At 40.5% G+C, this 18737-nt stretch overlaps 1 protein-coding gene across 7 annotated transcripts in view; it reads left to right on the forward strand.

Annotated features, from left to right (window-relative positions):
- ENOX1 (ecto-NOX disulfide-thiol exchanger 1) overlaps window positions 1-18737 on the forward strand; it is a 323624-nt gene that overhangs the window by 68886 nt on the left and 236001 nt on the right. For all 7 annotated transcript variants that reach the window (XM_082602440.1, XM_082602436.1, XM_082602438.1 and 4 more), the window contains 2 exons: window positions 13443-13586; window positions 14417-14554. In XM_082602440.1, the coding sequence (XP_082458566.1) occupies window positions 13443-13586; window positions 14417-14554 (282 nt within the window). The remainder of the gene's footprint in view (window positions 1-13442; window positions 13587-14416; window positions 14555-18737) is intronic.

Consider the following 18737-nt stretch of genomic DNA (forward strand, 5'->3'; position numbering starts at 1 on the left):
TCAAGTGTACATCACACAGTAACACAGACCCTTGTGCTTCCAGCCCCTCCAGTCGCCAGTCCCCTGGGAGAGGAATTAGAAGTTGGGATTTCTGGTTCACTCAGCTCCCAGCTTTACCTGGCCCCGAGGTACCCCCATTTCCTACTTCCTGTAGCTCTCCTTCATGGTGGAAGGCAGAAAGCAGGCTTGAACTCCGGGCCAGCCTGGCTGCCAGCTGCCACCGGAATGCGATAGCTTGTGAAGTAAGAGAGGTAGGATGGGAAGGGGTGCTAGCGCAAAGCGGGTGAGGAAAAGGAAAAGAGGACTAGTCACCTGACTCTACCTCCCAGCCATCCCACTCATACGGCCCTGACCAGCCTTTCCATCTCGCCCTCTTTATCTCTCACTATCGTAGTTCGTTAGGTGGCAGAAATGTGGTGGGAGTGTTGGTAAACTGGAGATTCCAATAGAAGTTGTCTACACAGGGATAGCGGTTCTAGGCAAGCCTCGATGGCGATGATACTTACACCAAGCTCTCAGCTTAGACCACAGATTGACCCTCATTATATGTATTTGGACAAAATTAAGCCCGACATGGGGCTAAAGCATCTGTGAGGTTGTCTGATAAAACCTAACCCATTAAAACCCTCAGACTGTCGATCATCCCTAGGTAGACATTTTATGCATATGTTCCCCACCTCTGTTTCTCTAGACGCACAATGAATATTCTAAGAAAAATGTGCTCCTCCATAAAGCCTGGGTCTTCAGATGTTTTCCACCAGTTTCTGCTGATGTGCTCAGATTCTTTCCCCTGTCTACTTTTACAACTGAAGTAGAAGGGTCAGGATGGCTGAATGGGGGTGGGGTGAGGGCCGTGCAAAGACACAACAAGGCTTCCAGGTCCTGATGACCAAGGGATACTCAGACCCTGGCTCCACTTCACCACGACAGGCTGTCTCCTGACAGGGTGCCAATGCTGGCATTTTTCCCTCCAAGCATCTCTGGCTTCATGTTTGCCTACTGCTCCAGCAACTCCTGATTTCAGCCTACTTGTCTTTCTCTTTTTTGGGCAGTGGGGGAAGGAGGAGAATGGTAGGCGGGGAAGCAAAGAATCTTAGAGATTTTTCCTTCCTTCCTTCAAGACTAACAATCCATTAATAAGTAGTTATATCCAGAATCCAGTTGTTGTTGTTTTCTTATAATAGGCAGGCTCTGAAGAGTATCTAGTTTGCCACACTGCAGCAAGCTCAAGTTTGCTAATTTTTTTTTCAGTTGAACTATAGTGGACTTATTATGGTAGTTTCAGGTGTACAACATAGTCAATATTTTTGTATGTTATACTCCATATAAAGTAATTATAAAATATTGGCTCTATTCCCTGTACTGGTACTGTATCTTATTTATTTTATACCTAGTAGTTTGTACTCTTAATCCCCTTCCCTCTCCCCACTGCTAACCACTAATTTGTTCTCTACATCTGTGACTTTGTTTCTGTTTTGTTGTATTTGTTCATCTGCTAGCACTTCTTACTTTGCAGACTTTTTGGAGACAGGGTCTGTGTCTTGCTCACCACTATATTCCTAATCTCAAGCACAGTGACCCACATACAGTAAGCATGTAATAAAGATCTACTGAGTGAATGCATCCCTGGGGGACGAACTAACCCTTTACCCCAGACTCCTCCAGTCAAACCAAGAGGGACCTCCTAGTCGGGCTCTTTGTTGGAGAAAAGTTCCCCAAATCTATAACGATAGAGGTCCAGGCTAAGACAAACTAAACCCTGGGCTCTGCCAGTCCTTAGCATTGTGACCTGGGGTAAATGGGCCGGTCTTAATTTTCTGAAACTTAGCTTTTCTTCTTTTGCAAAAAAGTGCTAATAACATCTGTCACATAGGTTGTTGTGAGTTTTCATGAAATCAAAGATGTGGGACTGTTACATAGTAAGCTGTTTTCCCACTGGGTGCCTCTGGGGGAGGGCTGAGGGAATGACTCTCCTTTCACTTTATAGACTTCAGCTTTTTTTTTTTTTTTTAACTCATTCCAAGCATTAGTATTAGTAAAAAATGCCTTTAAAATAAAAATGTCCTTATAAGATTAGTTTCCATCTACCTGACGTACATGGATGTTTATTCTCAGATCGAAAGGAACTGCGTCACTGCATTTCCATGCAAATCTCACTACTCAGAAAAAGGGCAGTTGAGTTATCTGGTAAATAGGAAGGGTAGCAAGTGTTTGGGGAGCGTGTTTGAATGAAGATGGTGTCTCCTATTAAAGTAAGGGTTTAGTATTAGGAGATTTTTCTGTGGGAAGCCTGGAAATGATGCTACACTTAGTTTTCATGTTGATTATGTATCTCACGGTTTTATCTACCCTATTTTTAGCTTATTAATAATTAATAAAACTCTTTGTGTTGTAGAGATTGTGTCAGATTGACGTGCTGGATAAGCTCATGAACACACGTCTGCTTCATCGTGCAAGTAATAAAATCATTATCGTGATTGCATTAATGGGCCAGGGCCTGGTGAATATTTGTAGCTGGCAGCCACGTGGTTCTCAAGTGCCATCACCTCATACCCTGCACTGCTTAACCACCACTAGTTGCTGCTTATTTTCTTAGTCATCATTTTACAGTAAACACTGTCTCATAATAAGCCATAAAATTTAGAAATGGACAAGAACAAGAACGTCAGAGTTCTTGAATAGCAGATGATCTTTTTCATTAAGACTAGAAAGGGGAAAACGTGATAATGCTAGCGGGAATTCTGTTAAAATATTTTTTAGGTTGGGTTTAAGCCATCTAGTTGTGAAAATAATAAACCATGGTAGCAATAGCAATATACTGTAATTTCCACAAAGCACATTCAGCATAAGTTCTTTTTTTTATACATAATAAAACCATAAATAAATATGATTACTCTCAGCTCACATGAAATTACTTTCAGCACCAGATGTTTTTCTCTCAGACCTGTCTTCTTTAGGGTCAGTTTTTGCTTGCCCCCCGCCATCACCACCGGTAATATGTAAGTAATCTGTGAATAAATAACTGGGGATGGCACTGGATCTTGAACTTGAGTTTGGCGAGTTGGAGGGGAGACGGATCTTTGTTTGTCTCACACGCAATAGGCAGGAAGGGGCCAGATGGCACCTCAAAACAGCCACTTAAAACTTCTCAGTCTCCAGGCACCAGCAACTTTCTTCTGGAGGCCTCACCCCACATCGTATCAAACATACGAAATGCACTCACATGTGACATTCAATATAATTTTGTCTATAGGACTTTTGGACAAGATTTTTTTTTTTTTTTTTTTTTTTTGGCCGTGCTGAGCAGCATGTGGGATCTTACTTCCCCAACCAGGGATCGAACCTGCACCCGCTGCAGTGGAAGCGTGGATTCTTAACCGCTGGACCACCAGGGAAGTCCCGGGCAGGGTTTTTATAATTCTGCTTTTGAAATTATTTTCCTACAAGTTGCTCATTTCATTTACAGCCAGCTCTGACTCCTCCATAACCGTGCGGGCTCAGAGGCTTTTTCCAGTGCGACACAGCCCCACTTACAAATGATTTCTAGCTCAAACGATGTCTATATGGATATTAACTTTGCTAATTAGAGAAGCTGTCATAATACAAAATGCATAGGTATTTCATTAATTAACTATTTGCTTTTGATCATGTGCATTTCACTGCAGCTTGACACAAACCATTTTCAGTTCTCCAACATTATCGTAGACCTCGGTGCCTTTAGTGCCTTGTTGGTAACACAGCCGTAGTTAGAAAAGTAGGTGACTTTCCCAGGGCTGGATGGATTTTTAATGTGGAAGATAGGAGCAGAGAGAGAGATTCCATTTGAGGAGCTTAGTCCTCCAAATGCCATCCCCTTGTACAGAGGAAGGGCTTCTATTAAGACATGCTTAAGGGGCAGATAGCACTGAGTGTCAGGGAGTATGAGTGTTCATGGGAGGAGGTGGGGTGGAGCAGCACATTTACACCTTTCTGTGGGAGGAGAGAGAGGTGGGGGGGAGGGGAGGGGGGAGGGAAGGAAGGGAAGGAGTTACGGTTATAGCAGCAGTGTTTTACAGTGACCTTCAACCTTGTCTTCAGTGCTGGAACCTTCCCATCAGCATTTATCCCACCCCCTCTTTTTGACTCTTGCCAAACACAGCCAATATCAACTAAAGTTTGCCCCATTTCCTCAGGCTGCTCCCTGCCAGCCTAGAATTTTCCAACTGGATATCTCACTGCATATGCATTACTCGTGCCCTAGTAACCCTCCCCCAACTAGCCCAACACCATGTCACCATCTCTGACTCCCTGAAGAGGAAAAAGGACCAACCATCCCAGGGAACCCAGGACCCCCACTATCCTGCCCACTGGTTACAGAGCATCGGCAAGGGCTGTGTGTGCTCATTTCGAGAAGAAAAAACAAGGTCTCCAGCCCCCAGTAACACACTAGAGGTGAGGTGTCCTGCTCAGGGGGCGATCAACTGCTGCGGGGCTAATGCTTTATTCATCGTGTTGCAATGGCATCATTAAGAGCACATTAGTTTAAAGAGTAACTAATATGTTCTCGGTGAGAAACATTAAACAGGATGAGCAACCAGCTCAGGCCAGTCAGGGTCTGATCCAGGTTTTATTGCAGGTGGATTTCCATAGATTAAAGAGCTATAATCAGGGCTTTTTGGAAAACAGATAACTCAGTTACTAGAGTTTGCAGCCATTTAAGGGTCAGTTTTTCACCCACTACAATTAAAATGTTCCACGTGGTAGCTTAATATGTTTTCCGTGGTTGGGTCAAGGTGTAAAATGAGTGTGTAATGAAAAAAAAAAAAAAGAATGCAAAACAGCACAAATTATAGAGTTAAATATACTCTGCTTTCCCTTACATAAGAAGATAATAATGTTCACAGAAATCACTTTCTGTACATAAGTGTGGCTGAAAAGACCAGTATGTGAATGATATGCCTTAATACACTATGCATTAATTGAAAAATCTTCTTTGATTTGTGGCGCCATCCATGGTTTATAGAGGTTACCTCTCCTGATGGCTGTGTCTTTGAAGCCAGAAATCCACCTGAGGTCTGTTTCGGAGGCGTTACCCCCTTTCTCAAAAGGACTCTTCCTCTGGTCTCTCTGCTGCTCTCTATCGGCAGCCTGTAGTTTTACCATTTCAAGTGTAGCTTTTTTGTAGTTCCAGCTTTCTGTTTACGTTGTCTATTCTGTAGAACTTTTTGAATGGGAAGGGAAGAGAACAGAGAGGGTGCCAGCAGGAAAAAACTCGTCGTTTGAGTGGAAGCAAGAATTCTCTGATACGTCCTTATTTATTTTAATAAACTTGTCTGTGACTTACTTATTTGGCAGTTATGCCTCAGTGTCCCTCTTCAGGGGCTCAAGGAGTCCCAAGGCCTACACATGACTGTAGAAGTAGGATTGAAAGATGGAGCTCAGCTATCTTGTTTTCTAGATAAGGGCTTTTTGCTGCAGGGAGACATTTCGAACTGTTAAGGCTATTTTGAAACAGTTGCCTGTCAGAAACATTTTGGGGACTTTTGTATCTGGGAGAAGTTAGAAGTGATGAACTCTCAGGTTGGAATCTTGATGTTCTATGAGCTTGGGTGTGTTTGTCCTGATTGATAGGTATCCATCAATGAGGGGAATTAGTTGACCCATGTCATGTTTCATAAACAGTCTTCAAGTATAATATTGCCCTTCTCAGAAAATCTGAAATATACTAAGTATGGAAGGTGTCTCTACAAAGACTTTGAAATTACATATTTTTATCATAGTAGCTTCCAGTCCTATTTTCTTTTCTTTTCTGTTTTTAATGGAAAGAGAAGTACTTTACTCCTATGGTCTCAAGCTTTCTCTTTTATTATTTTCTTCAATTTAGAAATATAAAATGTAATTTTTTTTTAAAAGCAAAGAGTTCCTGAAAACAAAATAATTTTACCTCTGTCATTTCTCTACACTTACGTATGTAATGCCGAATAGTATTTTTCTTTATATGAAAAGATAATTGGCTTTATCTGCTATCCTGCCATGCTGGTTGAGTTATCTCTTTGGCAAAGTTGGTTATTTTGTTTGATTGCATCATTACAGAGGGAGGCCTTCTGTTTCTCTCATATTCATTCTCTCTTTTTCTCTTTCAACACTGAGTTCTTCGAAGACAGATATGTCATGGGTAAAACTTTATCATCCATTCAGTAACCATTTCCTCCCTAAGCTGGAATGATGACGATCTGTAGTTTAAAATTGGCTACTAGACAAAGTAGAAAAATGGAGGATGTAATCACAGACCCTTAATGGCATTTTGTGTTTGAGAAATGGCCAGACCTGCTTTTTATCCTCTGTGGTGCATGCCAAATTGAAACTGTTCCTTTCTTCCCCTGATTTCACTTCTTTAGCACTATAGGTATATGCCTTTGTTACACTAATGCAGCACTTAATGGATCAGGCGATGCTGTTATTTATAGATTTCAGCTTCTCCAAAGAGCAGCTGGGAAGAAGTCTCACAAAAGGAGAACATCGCTGTAACCTGCTTATGACCCTACATTGGTTACCAGGGAGGTGTGGAATCTTAGATCTTGGAGAATGACTTGTGAAGCACACCAAGAGCTTATCTGGAAAATTCTAACATTTTTAAAAAGTTGTCTTTGATACTTGTCTGTGTTCTAGTTTCCAACAGCAGTTTTCCCTTTTGTGTTCTTTAGCTTTCAAACCTCCAACCTTTGAGACTGGACCCTGGAACTGAATTTTGTCTTTTTGTTCCGTTATTACTTCCTTCTTTCCCTTTCTTATTTTCCTTTTTACTTTCTTCCCTTCCTTCTGTGCCTGAATTTATTTGAAAAACATACTGTGTGTGTGTGTGCGTGCGTGTGCGTGCGTGTGTGTGTATATAAAATTTTATATATGTAATTTATATGATGATTTAAATATATTTTAAATTTATAAATACATTATAATTTTATATGTATACTGAGCATCTGGCATATTCTAGGTACTATGCTTGCTCCCTGCAGGGATGCAAAAGTGGCCAGTTTCCATGATCATTCTAAGCATGTTGTTTATTAGGGACATAGGCATAAACAACTAATTAGGATATGAAGTTACAAGTGCTGGTATAGAGACAGGTTCAGAGCACTGTGGGAACACAGAGGAGGGAATACATACCTCCTTTGTCTTCTTGCCTTAAAGGGCAAACTAAAAGCTACTTAGAAAAGGAATGGCATTTTTCTCCTCAGGTGCACTGGGCTGTGAGGTGTGTCACATCATGACCCCTTTGAAAAGAGTTCAATGGTTTTATAAACATGTGAGTAAGATATTAAAGAAGGTCATAGGTCAGGTATTAAAGAAGACCTTTTGATTTCATGGCTTTGATAGAAAGGACTACAGGGTCCAGCACTGCCTGAATCCATCTTAGCCCAGTTCCATCCTCTGCCCATACTGTTTCCAAGAGGTGACTTTTCTGTCCATTTCCAAGTAGGATCTTTCTAGCTTTATTTGATATAATATTCCTACCTTACAATTCTCTTCATCAGAAATTCCCCCACAAAATCTAATTCCTCATAAACTTTAATATAATTCAAATCTCTTCTTCAAAACCTTAATCCTTTTATTTCACACTAATCAGGAGACATCAATCATTAATAACCAACATCCTGTATATTTAGCAGACGTGAAAACTTCATCATGTGTTATCACGTAGTACCTTAGGTAGTCTCTGCTATCAGCTGCCTCCTTATAACCCTCTTCAAGCTCTCTCCTCTAAAGGGTACCCACCATCCAAAAACTACTCCCATCTAAGAAGTCAGCAGCAACATAGACTTTGCTGACATTTCTGTAGAGGGCCCAGAGGAAAGGTTTACACTGTATATTTCCCAGTGAAGCATCTCAAAGTCCTCTTTAGTCATTTCTCTTCTCTGAAGTCCCCTTTTCTCATGAGTGGCTACCAAAGATCCCTTCTTTCTTTCCCCTCAAAGCACTTAGCCTTGGTGTCCTTTTTTCTCTCTCTCTTTTTTTTTTACCACATTTCTTTTTTAATCGATTTATTTATTTATTTATTTTTGGCTGCATTGGGTCTTCGTTGCTGCACACGGGCTTTCTCTAGTTGCAGCGAGCGGGGGCTACTCTTCATTGCAGTCTGTGGGCTTCTCACTGCGGTGGTGGCTTCTCTTGTTGTGGAGCACGGGCTCTAGGCGCGCAGGCTTCAGTAGTTGTAGCGCACAGGCTCTAGAGCGCAGGCTCAGTAGCTGTGGCACACAGGCTTAGTTGCTCCGCGGCATGTGGGATCTTCCCGGACCGGGGCTCAAACCCATGTCCCCTGCATTGGCAGGTGGATTCTTAACCACTGCGCCACCAGGGAAGCCCCTTTTTTACCACATTTTGCAGAGCAATTCTGCTCTGCCTCGAAACTTGCAGATTCCACCTGTCTCCTAGATCAGTGTAAGAGGACCCATTCTCCTTAGAAGCCTGTTCAGTAATCCTCTACCATAATTTAAGCATGTCTTTGTGATCCTTTTGTGTTTGAAGAGATAATAGTGAGAATTTTATAAAACTGATGAAAGACATTAGGCTCTTCTGGTTGTTCCTCAGTGGGAGAATTAGTCTGAATTACTTCACTTACCATTATAGGAAGCAGAAATGTCTCCCTTATTCCTAAATGGTTGCTTAAAAATCATGGGGTTAAAACATAAGTAATGTCTATCTAACAATACTCTATATTGTTTTAAACTATGAGCATTTCCATAACCTCAAGAGAACATCCTACTGATTACATGGAGATCAAAGTGAGATATTTTCTTAGTAATAGAAGCAGAAAGTAGAACTTTGGATGGGAATGCATTTTTATTTTTACTAGAATATAAACCATGATAATGCTAGTGAATACTTCCTATAAAATAGGAAAGTTTCAGATGTCATATGAAATAAGTTTCCTTTGGAATGAACTCTCAACAAGACGTTAATAAATCAGATTTTCTCACTATAATTATTCTTCTATTGAAGTAGGTATAAACCTAAGGACTTAAGTCAAACAAAATCATCCTTTTAAATTAACAAAAGAAAAATTTTCAAGACTAAACTCAACTCCACCCCCTTTTTTTTTTTTTTTTTTTTTTTTTTTGCTGTACGCGGGCCTCTCACTGCTGTGGCCTCTCCCGTTGCGGAGCACAGGCTCCGGACACACAGGCTCCGCGGCCATGGCTCGCGGGCCCAGCCGCTCCGCGGCATGTGGGATCTTCCGGGATCGGGGCACGAACCCGTGTCCCCTGCATCGGCAGGCGGACTCTCAACCACTGCGCCATCAGGGAAGCCCCTCCACCCCCTTTTAATAGGAATCTGTGTTTTGTGCATAGTTACAGATGGATTTTATTACTCACGGTGTGTGTGTGTGTGTGTGTGTGTGTGTATGTATGTGTGTGTGTATGTATGTATGTGTCCATCCTTGTGTTCCTTGGGACCTTGCGACCTTAGGTAGAATGAGTTGTGTTTCTTAGAGCAGGAGAAGCCTGTGTCATTTTTTTAGGCCAAATAGTATCTTCTTAGGCTTGGTGAGCTTCAAAAACTATTTGCCCCATTGATACAGCTCAATGAAATTCTGAGCATAAATATGTCTTGTTGAACAGTTATGAAATTGGGTCTGAGGTTTTGTACTTGAATGTACCTTAACAAAGAACAGGTTAGATTTCAGTTGAAACCTGGACAAAACTGTACTGTTATCCTTGGCATTTTGTACATCTGATTGTTTGGGGATGATCTCACTTCACTAAAAGCTGTAAATAGAAACTGCCAATTTCACAATTCATCATGAATCTCTTGAAATCTTTTGCAGTTGCATAGGTAGAAAAAGAAAAACCTAGAGAGAAAATTTTATGCATCTTTTAAATTACATTATATTATTTTATAAAGGAACGGTGAAAAGGAAGAAATATTCTGGTACAATTTAGATGTGACACAGAAAACTAGGGCAACACTTACTTTTAGAAATATCAAGTGTTACTCACTGTTTTAAAATTAATTACATAATTATCCAGTAGAACACAAAGATCCCAGGGTACCTTAATGGAAACACTACACTTTCAAATAAAATAATAATAATTAGCACCTATTATATTCCAAGTGCTTTATTAGCTATAATTTTTAACTCCCCACATCTCTGTGTGTAAATAAACATTAAGAATATTAATCTTTTCTATAGTTTAGAAATAAGAAAAGTAAGGCAGAGACATTCATTGGAATGATGAATTAGGCATTATGGCCTTGAATCATTTAAAGAGGCAGGTACTCAATAGGAACAATAGATGTTAGTAGAGTATAAAAATCACTCTTGTAACTATTCATAAATTACCAGGTAGTAGTTAATTTAAAATATCACCTTTCTCCCAAACCAAATCACTTTAAAATTTTTAAAGAATTGAAAGGCATCCTTGGGCTTCCCTGGTGGTGCAGTGGTTAAGAATCCGCCTGCCAATGCAGGGGACACGGGTTCAAGCCCTGTCCAGGAAGATCCCACATGCCGCGGAGCAACTAAGCCCGTGCGCCACAACTACTGAGACTGCGCTCTAAAGCCTGCGAGCCACAACTACTGAGCCCGCGTGCCACAGCTACTGAAGCCTGCACACCTAGAGCCCGTGCTCCGCAACAAGAGAAGCCACTGCAGTGAGAAGCCTGCACACCGCAATGAAGAGTAGCCCCCGCTTGCCACAGCTAGGGAGAAGCCCACACGCAGCAACGAAGACCCAACGCAGCCAAAAATAAATAAATAAATAAATGTATTAAAAAAAGAATTGCAAGGCATCCTTGAGTCTATTGGAAATGCCTAAGACATGACAGAACTTCCTTTAGAGTCACCATTCTAGGTACATGGCAGCCCCATGAAGTTTTATGTCATTCAAACCATTGGATAGGGAGATTGAAGAGATGTCATACATAGAATGTCACCGTCTCATTAGGGGATAAATTCAGGTTTACAAACCACAGCTTGCCAAGGAAGCGGTACTTTTTGTGATGAAACAGTAGCGGTTTTGTTACTATTCTCGGTGAAACAGTATCAGTCTTAAAATGGAGATGGAAAGCGTGGGTAGAAGCTAAGGGCCACCAGGACACTCTATTCCCCTTAGTAATACCACGGTCACTGAAGTGAAAACTAACACTGGAACAGTTATAAAGCCAAGGAGAGCTCCCACCACCCCTAAAATACTGTAGCGAAAAAGGCAAAGTGAAACATGGCCAGTCAGGCACAAGTCATAAAGCCTACAAAGTAAAGGGATATTCTCTGATACAGTGTTCCAGAACTGCAGACTCACTGGACAGGAAAAAAAGTTGTGATTAATGCCCGATTGGGGAGAACTTGAGCTAGAAAAAGAACCAGCCAACTAAACTTCACTGGGGAGATAAGTAAGACAAATAGTGACTTTGCAGTAATCTGAAGCGCCTCTCCTCCTGGGCCATTTGAGCAAAAGAATGAACACATTGTGGCCTGACTTTGCTTTGGTGTTCTGACATGGCTGGAGGTGGAGAGAGGAAAATGCTTTGAGGTTTCACCACAGAAATGTTGCTGGTCTGTGGCTAGCTAAAGGGCAGGCATTTTGGTTAGCTATGTATTGATGTTATTGGGTGTATTTTATTTATTATTTATTTGTTTGTTTGTTTGTTTGTTTATTTATTTTTGCGGTACGCGGGCCTCTCACTGTTGTGGCCTCTCCCGTTGCGGAGCACAGGCTCCGGACGCACAGGCTCAGGGGCCATGGCTCACGGGCCCAGCCGCTCCGTGGCATGTGGGATCTTCCCAGACCGGGACACGAACCCGTGTCCCCTGCATCGGCAGGCGGACTCTCAACCACTGCGCCACCAGGGAAGCCCTGGGTGTATTTTATATGGTGAGAATCTCTTTGTCTGACGGCATCCACTGCCTGGGATAAATGATGCATATAATATATAAACACTTTCTGAGTTTATTTGGGTGGTAGAGTCTAATTGCGAAGTTTGAAACATTTGTCCTGAGTACAGTTTGCTCCCAAAGTTGAAATCATTCACTACTTCTTGACGAAGGTGTTTTATCTTCCTGATAGACTATTGGAAATAATTCCCCACCATCTCTCATTCCCCTATGTCTGAGGGCTAGGGATTTGTGGAGACCGTAGAAACGATTTGCTCAATATCCACCTATCCTTGAGATATTGAAACCTGAGCTTCCATTTAAATTAAACTTATACTCACCTGGCAGTAAGGGTTTTTTTTTGTTTGTTTTTTGGTTTTTGGTTTTTTTGAGAATACAGTGTTCAAAAGGATCACTGATTCTTGCACCTAAGAATCAAAGAAATAAAAGAGCATACCATAAAAGGTCCAAACTTCGCACTAGATACACTGACAGACTATAACACTATTTCTAAAATATATATTAGCGGAAATACAGTTGAAAAAAATTTCCAAAGTTGTGCCTAAATAAAGATAAGTACTTCGAATTCAGTTGTTCTACCAATCCACTTAAAATTCAAACTTCTCAGATCAGCCATCCAAGTGATATGTTTTGTCTTCCAGTCTTGAACTGGTGAAAGTGCTCTTAAAATATGTACGTAGGAATGCTATGTCTTTGCATTTTTAAGGATGGAGAGAAGGCATAGCATTTTATAAATGGTACAACATAGTAACTTTGTAACTTTGTAATGTTTGTAACTTTAAGTAACTTTGTAACTTTAAGTAATGTTTTGGTTTTTGTCTTTTTCAGAAAGGTGCTTTGAAAAGTCTTATAAAAATACATTTCTATATAAGCTGTGCAATTCTCGGGAAAATTCAGACCAAACAGATTGCAGCCAGTTAAATTTACCTTGTCATAGAGCTAAGAAAACAAATGCTTTTCCTCTGCTGCCCCAGCACCCTCTGCATGTTCTTCGACGGGTGGGCAGCACACCATTCTTCCCTTTTGCCTTTCCTGACGATTGTAATTTGAGCACACTCTTTACCAATCTCGCGGGGAGTAGCTCCTTGCTTTTTTTTCCTCCCTCTTCCCAACTTTTTCTCCCTCTCTGAATACATTTCACAGACGACCGTCTTCAAAAATAACAACATCAATTAATTTTTTAACTTAAAAAAAATCACATTTAGCCCCGCGTCTGCCCTCTCCATTGATGTGTCATGTTCAGAGCAGGCTGTGAGGGTCTGATTAGTCCTGTTTGTGAAGGCTTTTCAGTAGGAGGCCAGGCACTAGCCGCTCCACAGACAGGCTGTTTATTTCATCCAGCCCTGCTCCGGGTGGTTTGACAGTTGACCCGCACATCTCTCGGGCTCCAAGACCAGACCAGAGAAGGATGCAGCTTCGCCTCTGTGCCTCTCACTGAAAGCTGTTCTTTGTTGTTTATTTGTTTGGTTGTTGTTGTTTGTTTGTTTTGAACAGACAACAGTTCTTCCCATGAGAGGTCCCCCAGTTAACGATTACACTTTCTCACCGCACTGCTCTTTTTCCCCTTTTGCAGAATCTGATGATCTCCGTGGGGACCCTGCACTCAGCCATCAAAGCACTCCCACCCCTCAGGATGCTCGTAATTCAGTAGTAGATGCAGGCAGCGTTGAAAGCATCACACAGTGTCCCCAGCAGCTTCCTCAGATGATGGCTGCAGGTAAATGTTGGTGGCCAGCACGGAACACAAACAAGGCATTTTGCGTCTTAGTGGAAAGCCTCCTCAGCCATGAAAATAAGTATTGAACCAGGAGCCTGGGCTCCTCAAAGAAACCAGGCTCTGGAACTAGTGAACTTCAAAGAGCATTCAGTCAAATTTAACTTACTTTGCTGACCTTTTTTAAGCTCTGTGCTATTTGTCTTCAATATTATTTATTTGTTTATTTTGTTTTGATGAAAGCCTGTGCTTATAAGAAATATTTTGGGAGTCACTTTAGAAAGACACCTGCATTTCCTTAATGTACTGATGTAAATAGTTTGTAATGAAGGAATATGTTACAAGGTAACAATAAATTCAGTCAGGACCAATTTGACTGCTGACAGCTGATTTTAGAGATTTTATTAGATGGTTAGAGGGTGTGCCTGCTTCAGAATTACACTCGGAAACAGATGAGTTTATTTATTCTAAGCCAATTGACTTGTTTTACCCAGAGAGTCCTCTGGCTTTGCCTCTCCACCAGGGAACTTAACTATTGTTTCACCTGGAGAAGGAAGCGATTCTTCAGTTTTTTCCAGGGGTACTTCCTTAATGGCACGCTGTGTATAATATAAACTGCATGTCATTCAGTTTCCTCCCAGAATGTATTTGGAAACTCTTTTATGTTTGCGTCTGGAGAAAGCATTGCTGTAGATTACAGTGCTGTTATTTTTTGTGGTTTGGGAATGTGCTTAAACGAAGCCTCACGTCTCTAGAAATGCGATTTGTTTTCAAAGAGACACCATTGCCTGTGGACTCTAAGTCAGCGTTTCTTCCCCCCTACCCCATCACAGCAGCCGATGGTTTGGGGAGTCTCGCGATCGACACGACCCAGCTGAACATGTCAGTGACGGACCCCACCGCCTGGGCCACCGCTATGAATAACTTGGGCATGGTTCCCGTGGGGTTGCCTGGACAGCAGCTCGTGTCGGGTAAGCTTTCTCCTGGGTTGGAAGATGCCTGCAGCCACGCCACTGGGTGTGGGTGACAGGTGCCTTGGCAGTCTTTGCACGCGCAGGTGTTGAGCCCGGTCTGGGATCTATGACCGGGGCATGGTTTGGCAGGCTGTGTGCTTGAGATTCTTCTCCTCATCACCTCACTCTTCTGCCTAACAGCCATTCTCAGAAAAAGCCACACGCGGTTATCTCTCACTGGTGGCACTGCGACATCAATTTTGTATTTTAAATGGGTAAATAGAAGAGCTAATGTTTGCTTTCCAATTTACAAAACTCTTACACAGACGTTACGCCATTTGATTCCACAGTCTTCTCTGAGACAGGTATACACTTAACGGTGGTCGTGGCTCTTGTTCATGTTCCCATGTTAAAAACAGGGAAAGAGGGGACCAGAGTTTGGGTGACTTGTCCAGCACTGAAGTGGCAGAACTTAGAAACCCAACTCAACGGACACTGCATTCCCTGTTTTCTTGCCGTCACACTTTGAAATAGTAATAACAGTCGTGTATTCATTATAGAAAATGTTAGGAGGTGTCACAAAGTAGAAGGTCATTTGAAAGAGTTGATCATTTAATTCAACACATGTTTATTGCAGATTTTCCATGTGCCCTGTAACAAGTGCTTTGGGAAATAGAAAAAAATATATATGTATATAAGTGTCCTCGTGGGTTGAGGGAGCATATCTCCCCAAACTGAAAAACACAGTGACAAAAAACAGCAATAAAAATAATGTGTAGAATCAGGTGCTAAGAAGTGGTTCAGTAATTTCCAGAAGGATCAATGCCTGGGGCTCTGAGGGAAGATGTTATCAAGGAGGTGGGACTTGAGCTGTCTGGAAAGATACATAGGGCTTCAGTATTCACTTAACTCATTCAACACACATTTTTTCCCCTACTTACTTACTTACTTACTTACTTAATTTATTTTATTTATTTTTTATAGCAGGTTCTTATTAGTTATTTACTTTATACATATTAGTGTATACATGTGAATCCCAATCTCCCAATTCATCCCATACACACCCCCCACCCGCCGCTTTCCCCGCTCGGTGTCCATACATTTGTTCTCTACATCTGTGTCTCTACTTCTGCCTTGCAAACCAGTTCATCTGTAACATTTTTCTAGGTTCCACATACATGAGTTAATATACAATATTTGTTTTTCTCTTTCTGACTTACTTCACTCTGTATGTCAGTCTCTAGGTGCATCCATATCTCTACAAATGACCCAATTTCGTTACATTTTATGGCTGAGTAATATTGCATTGTATATATATATCACAACTTCTTTATGCATTTGTCTGTCGATGGGCATTTACGTTGCTTCCATGACCTGGCTATTGTAAATAGTGCTGCAGTGAACATTGGGGTGCATGTGACTTTTTGAATTATGGTTTTCTCTGGGTATATGCCCAGTAGTGGGATTGCTGGGTCATATGGTAATTCTATTTTCAGTTTTTTAAGGTACCTCCATACTGTTCTCCATAGTGGCTGTATCAATTTACATTCCCACCAACAGTGTAAGAGGGTTCCCTTTTCTCCATACCCTCTCCAGCATTTGTTGTTTGTAGATTTTCTGATGATGCCCATTCTGACCATTGTGAGGTGATAGCTCATTATAGTTTTGATTTGCATTTATCTAATAATTAGTAATGTTGAGCAGTTTTTCATGTGCTTCTTGGCCATCTGTATGTCTTCTGTGGAGAAATGTCTATTTAGGTCTTCTGCCCATTATTGGATTAGATTGTTTTTTAAATATTGGGATGCATGAGCAGTTTATATATTTTGGAGATTAATCCTTTGTCCACTGATTCATTTGCAAATATTTTCTCCCATTCTAAGGGTTGTCTTTTCATCTTGTTTATACTTTCCTTTGCTGTGCAAAAGCTTTTAAGTTTCAATAGGTCCCATTTGTTTATTTTTGTTTTTATTTCCATAACTCTAGAAGGTGGGTCAAAAAAAGATCTTGCTGTGATTTATGTCAAAGAGTGTTCTTCCTATGTTTTCCTCTAAGAGTTTTATAGTGCCAGGTCTTACATTTAGGCCTTTAATCCATTTTGAGTTTATTTTTGTGTATGGTGTTAGGGAGTGTCCTAATTTCATTCTTTTACATATAGCAGTCCAGTTTTCCCCACACCACTTATTGAAGAGGCTGTCTTTTCTCCATTGTATATTCTTGCCTCCTTTGTCATAGATTAGTTGACCATAGGTGCGTGGGTTTATCTCTGGCTTTTCTATCCTGTTCCATTGATCTATATTTCTGTTTTTGTGCCAGTACCATAGTGTCTTGTTTACTGTAGCTTTGTAGTATAGTCTGAAGTCAGGGAGTCTGATTCCTCAAGATTGCTTTGGCTATTCAGGGCCTTTTGTGTCTCCATACAAATTTTAAGATTTTTTTTGTTCTGGTTCTGTAAAAAATGCCATTGGTAATTTGATAGGGATTGCATTGAATCTTTAGATTACTTTGGATAGTGTGGTCATTTTCACAATATTGATTGTTCCAATCCAAGAACATGGTATATCTCTCCATCTGTTGGTGTCATCTTTGATTTCTTTCATCTGTGTCTTATAGTTTTCTGAGTACAGCAGGTCTTTTACCTCCTTAGGTAGGTTTATTCCTAGGTATTTTATTCTTTTTTGTCACAGTGGTGAATGGGATTGTTTCCTTAATTTCTCTTTCTGATCTTTTGTTATTAGTGTATATGAATGCAAGAGATTTCTGTGCACTAACTTTTGTATCCTGCAACTTTACCAAATTCATTGATTAGCTCTAGCAGTTTTCTGGTGGCATCGTTAGGATTCTCTATGTATAGTATGATGTCATTTGCAAACAGTGACAGTTTTACTTCTTCTTTTCCAATTTCTATTCCTTTTATTTCTTTTCCTTCTCTGATTGCCATGGCTAGGACTTCCAAAACTATGTTGAATAATAGTGGCATGAGTGTACATCCTTGTGTTGTTCCTGATCTTAAAGGAAATGCTTTCAGTTTTTCACCATTGAAAATGATGTTTGCCATGGGTTTGTCATATATGGCCTTTATTATGTGGAGGTAGTTTCCCTCTATGTCTACTTTCTGGAGAGTTTTTATCATAAATGGGTGTTGAATTTTGTCAAAAGCTTTTTCTGCATCTATTGAGATGATCATATGGTTTTTATTCTTCAATTTGTTAATATGGTGTATCACATTGATTAATTTGAATATATTGAAGAATCCTTGCATCCCTGGGATAAATCCCACTTGATCATGGTGTATGATGCTTTTAATATGTTGTTGGATTTTGTTTGCTAGTATTTTGTTGAGGATTTTTGCATCTGTATTCATCAGTGTTATTGGTCTGTAATTTTCTTTTTTTGTCCTATCTTTGTCTAGTTTTGGTATCAGAGTGATGGTGGCCTCATAGAATGAGTTTGGGAGTGTTCCTTCCTCTGCAATTTTTTTGGAAGAGTTTGAGAAGGATGGGTGTTAGCTCTTCTCTAAATGTTCAGTAGAATTCACCTGAGAAGCCATCTGGTCCTGGACTTTTGTCTGTTGAAAGATTTTTAATCACAGTTTAAATTTCATTACTTGTGATTGGTCTGCTCACATTTTCTATTTCTTCCTGGTTCAGTCTTGGAAATTTATACCTTTCTAAGAATTTGTCCATTTCTTCCATGTTGTCCATTTTATTACCATAGAGTTGCTTGTAGTAGTCTCTAATGATGCTTTGTATTTCTGTGGTGTCCGTTGTAACTTCTCCTTTTTCATTTCTAATTTTATTGATTTGAGTCCTCTCCCTCTTTTTCCTGAGGAGTCTGGCTAAAGGTTTATCAATTTTGTTTATCTTCTCAAAGAATCTTCTTTTAGTTTTATTGTTATTTGCTATTGTTTTCTTTGTTTCTATTTCATTTATTTCTGCTCTGATCTTTAATGATTTCTTTCCTTCTAACTTAAAGTTAGTTAACCTTACTAACTTTGGGCTTTGTTTGTTCTTCTTTCTCTAGTTCCTTTAGGTGTAAGGTTAGATGGTTAATTTGAGATTTCTCTTATTTCTTGAGGTAGGATTGTATTGCTATAAACTTCCCTCTTAGAACTGCTTTTGTTACATCCCATAGGGTTTGGATCATCATGTTTCATTGTCTTTTGTCTCTAGGTATTTTTGGATTTCTCTTTTATTTCTTC

Source organism: Mesoplodon mirus (assembly GCF_964341445.2).
Source record: "Mesoplodon mirus genome assembly, chromosome: 17".
In the NCBI taxonomy this organism is placed as follows: Eukaryota; Metazoa; Chordata; class Mammalia; order Artiodactyla; family Ziphiidae; genus Mesoplodon; species Mesoplodon mirus.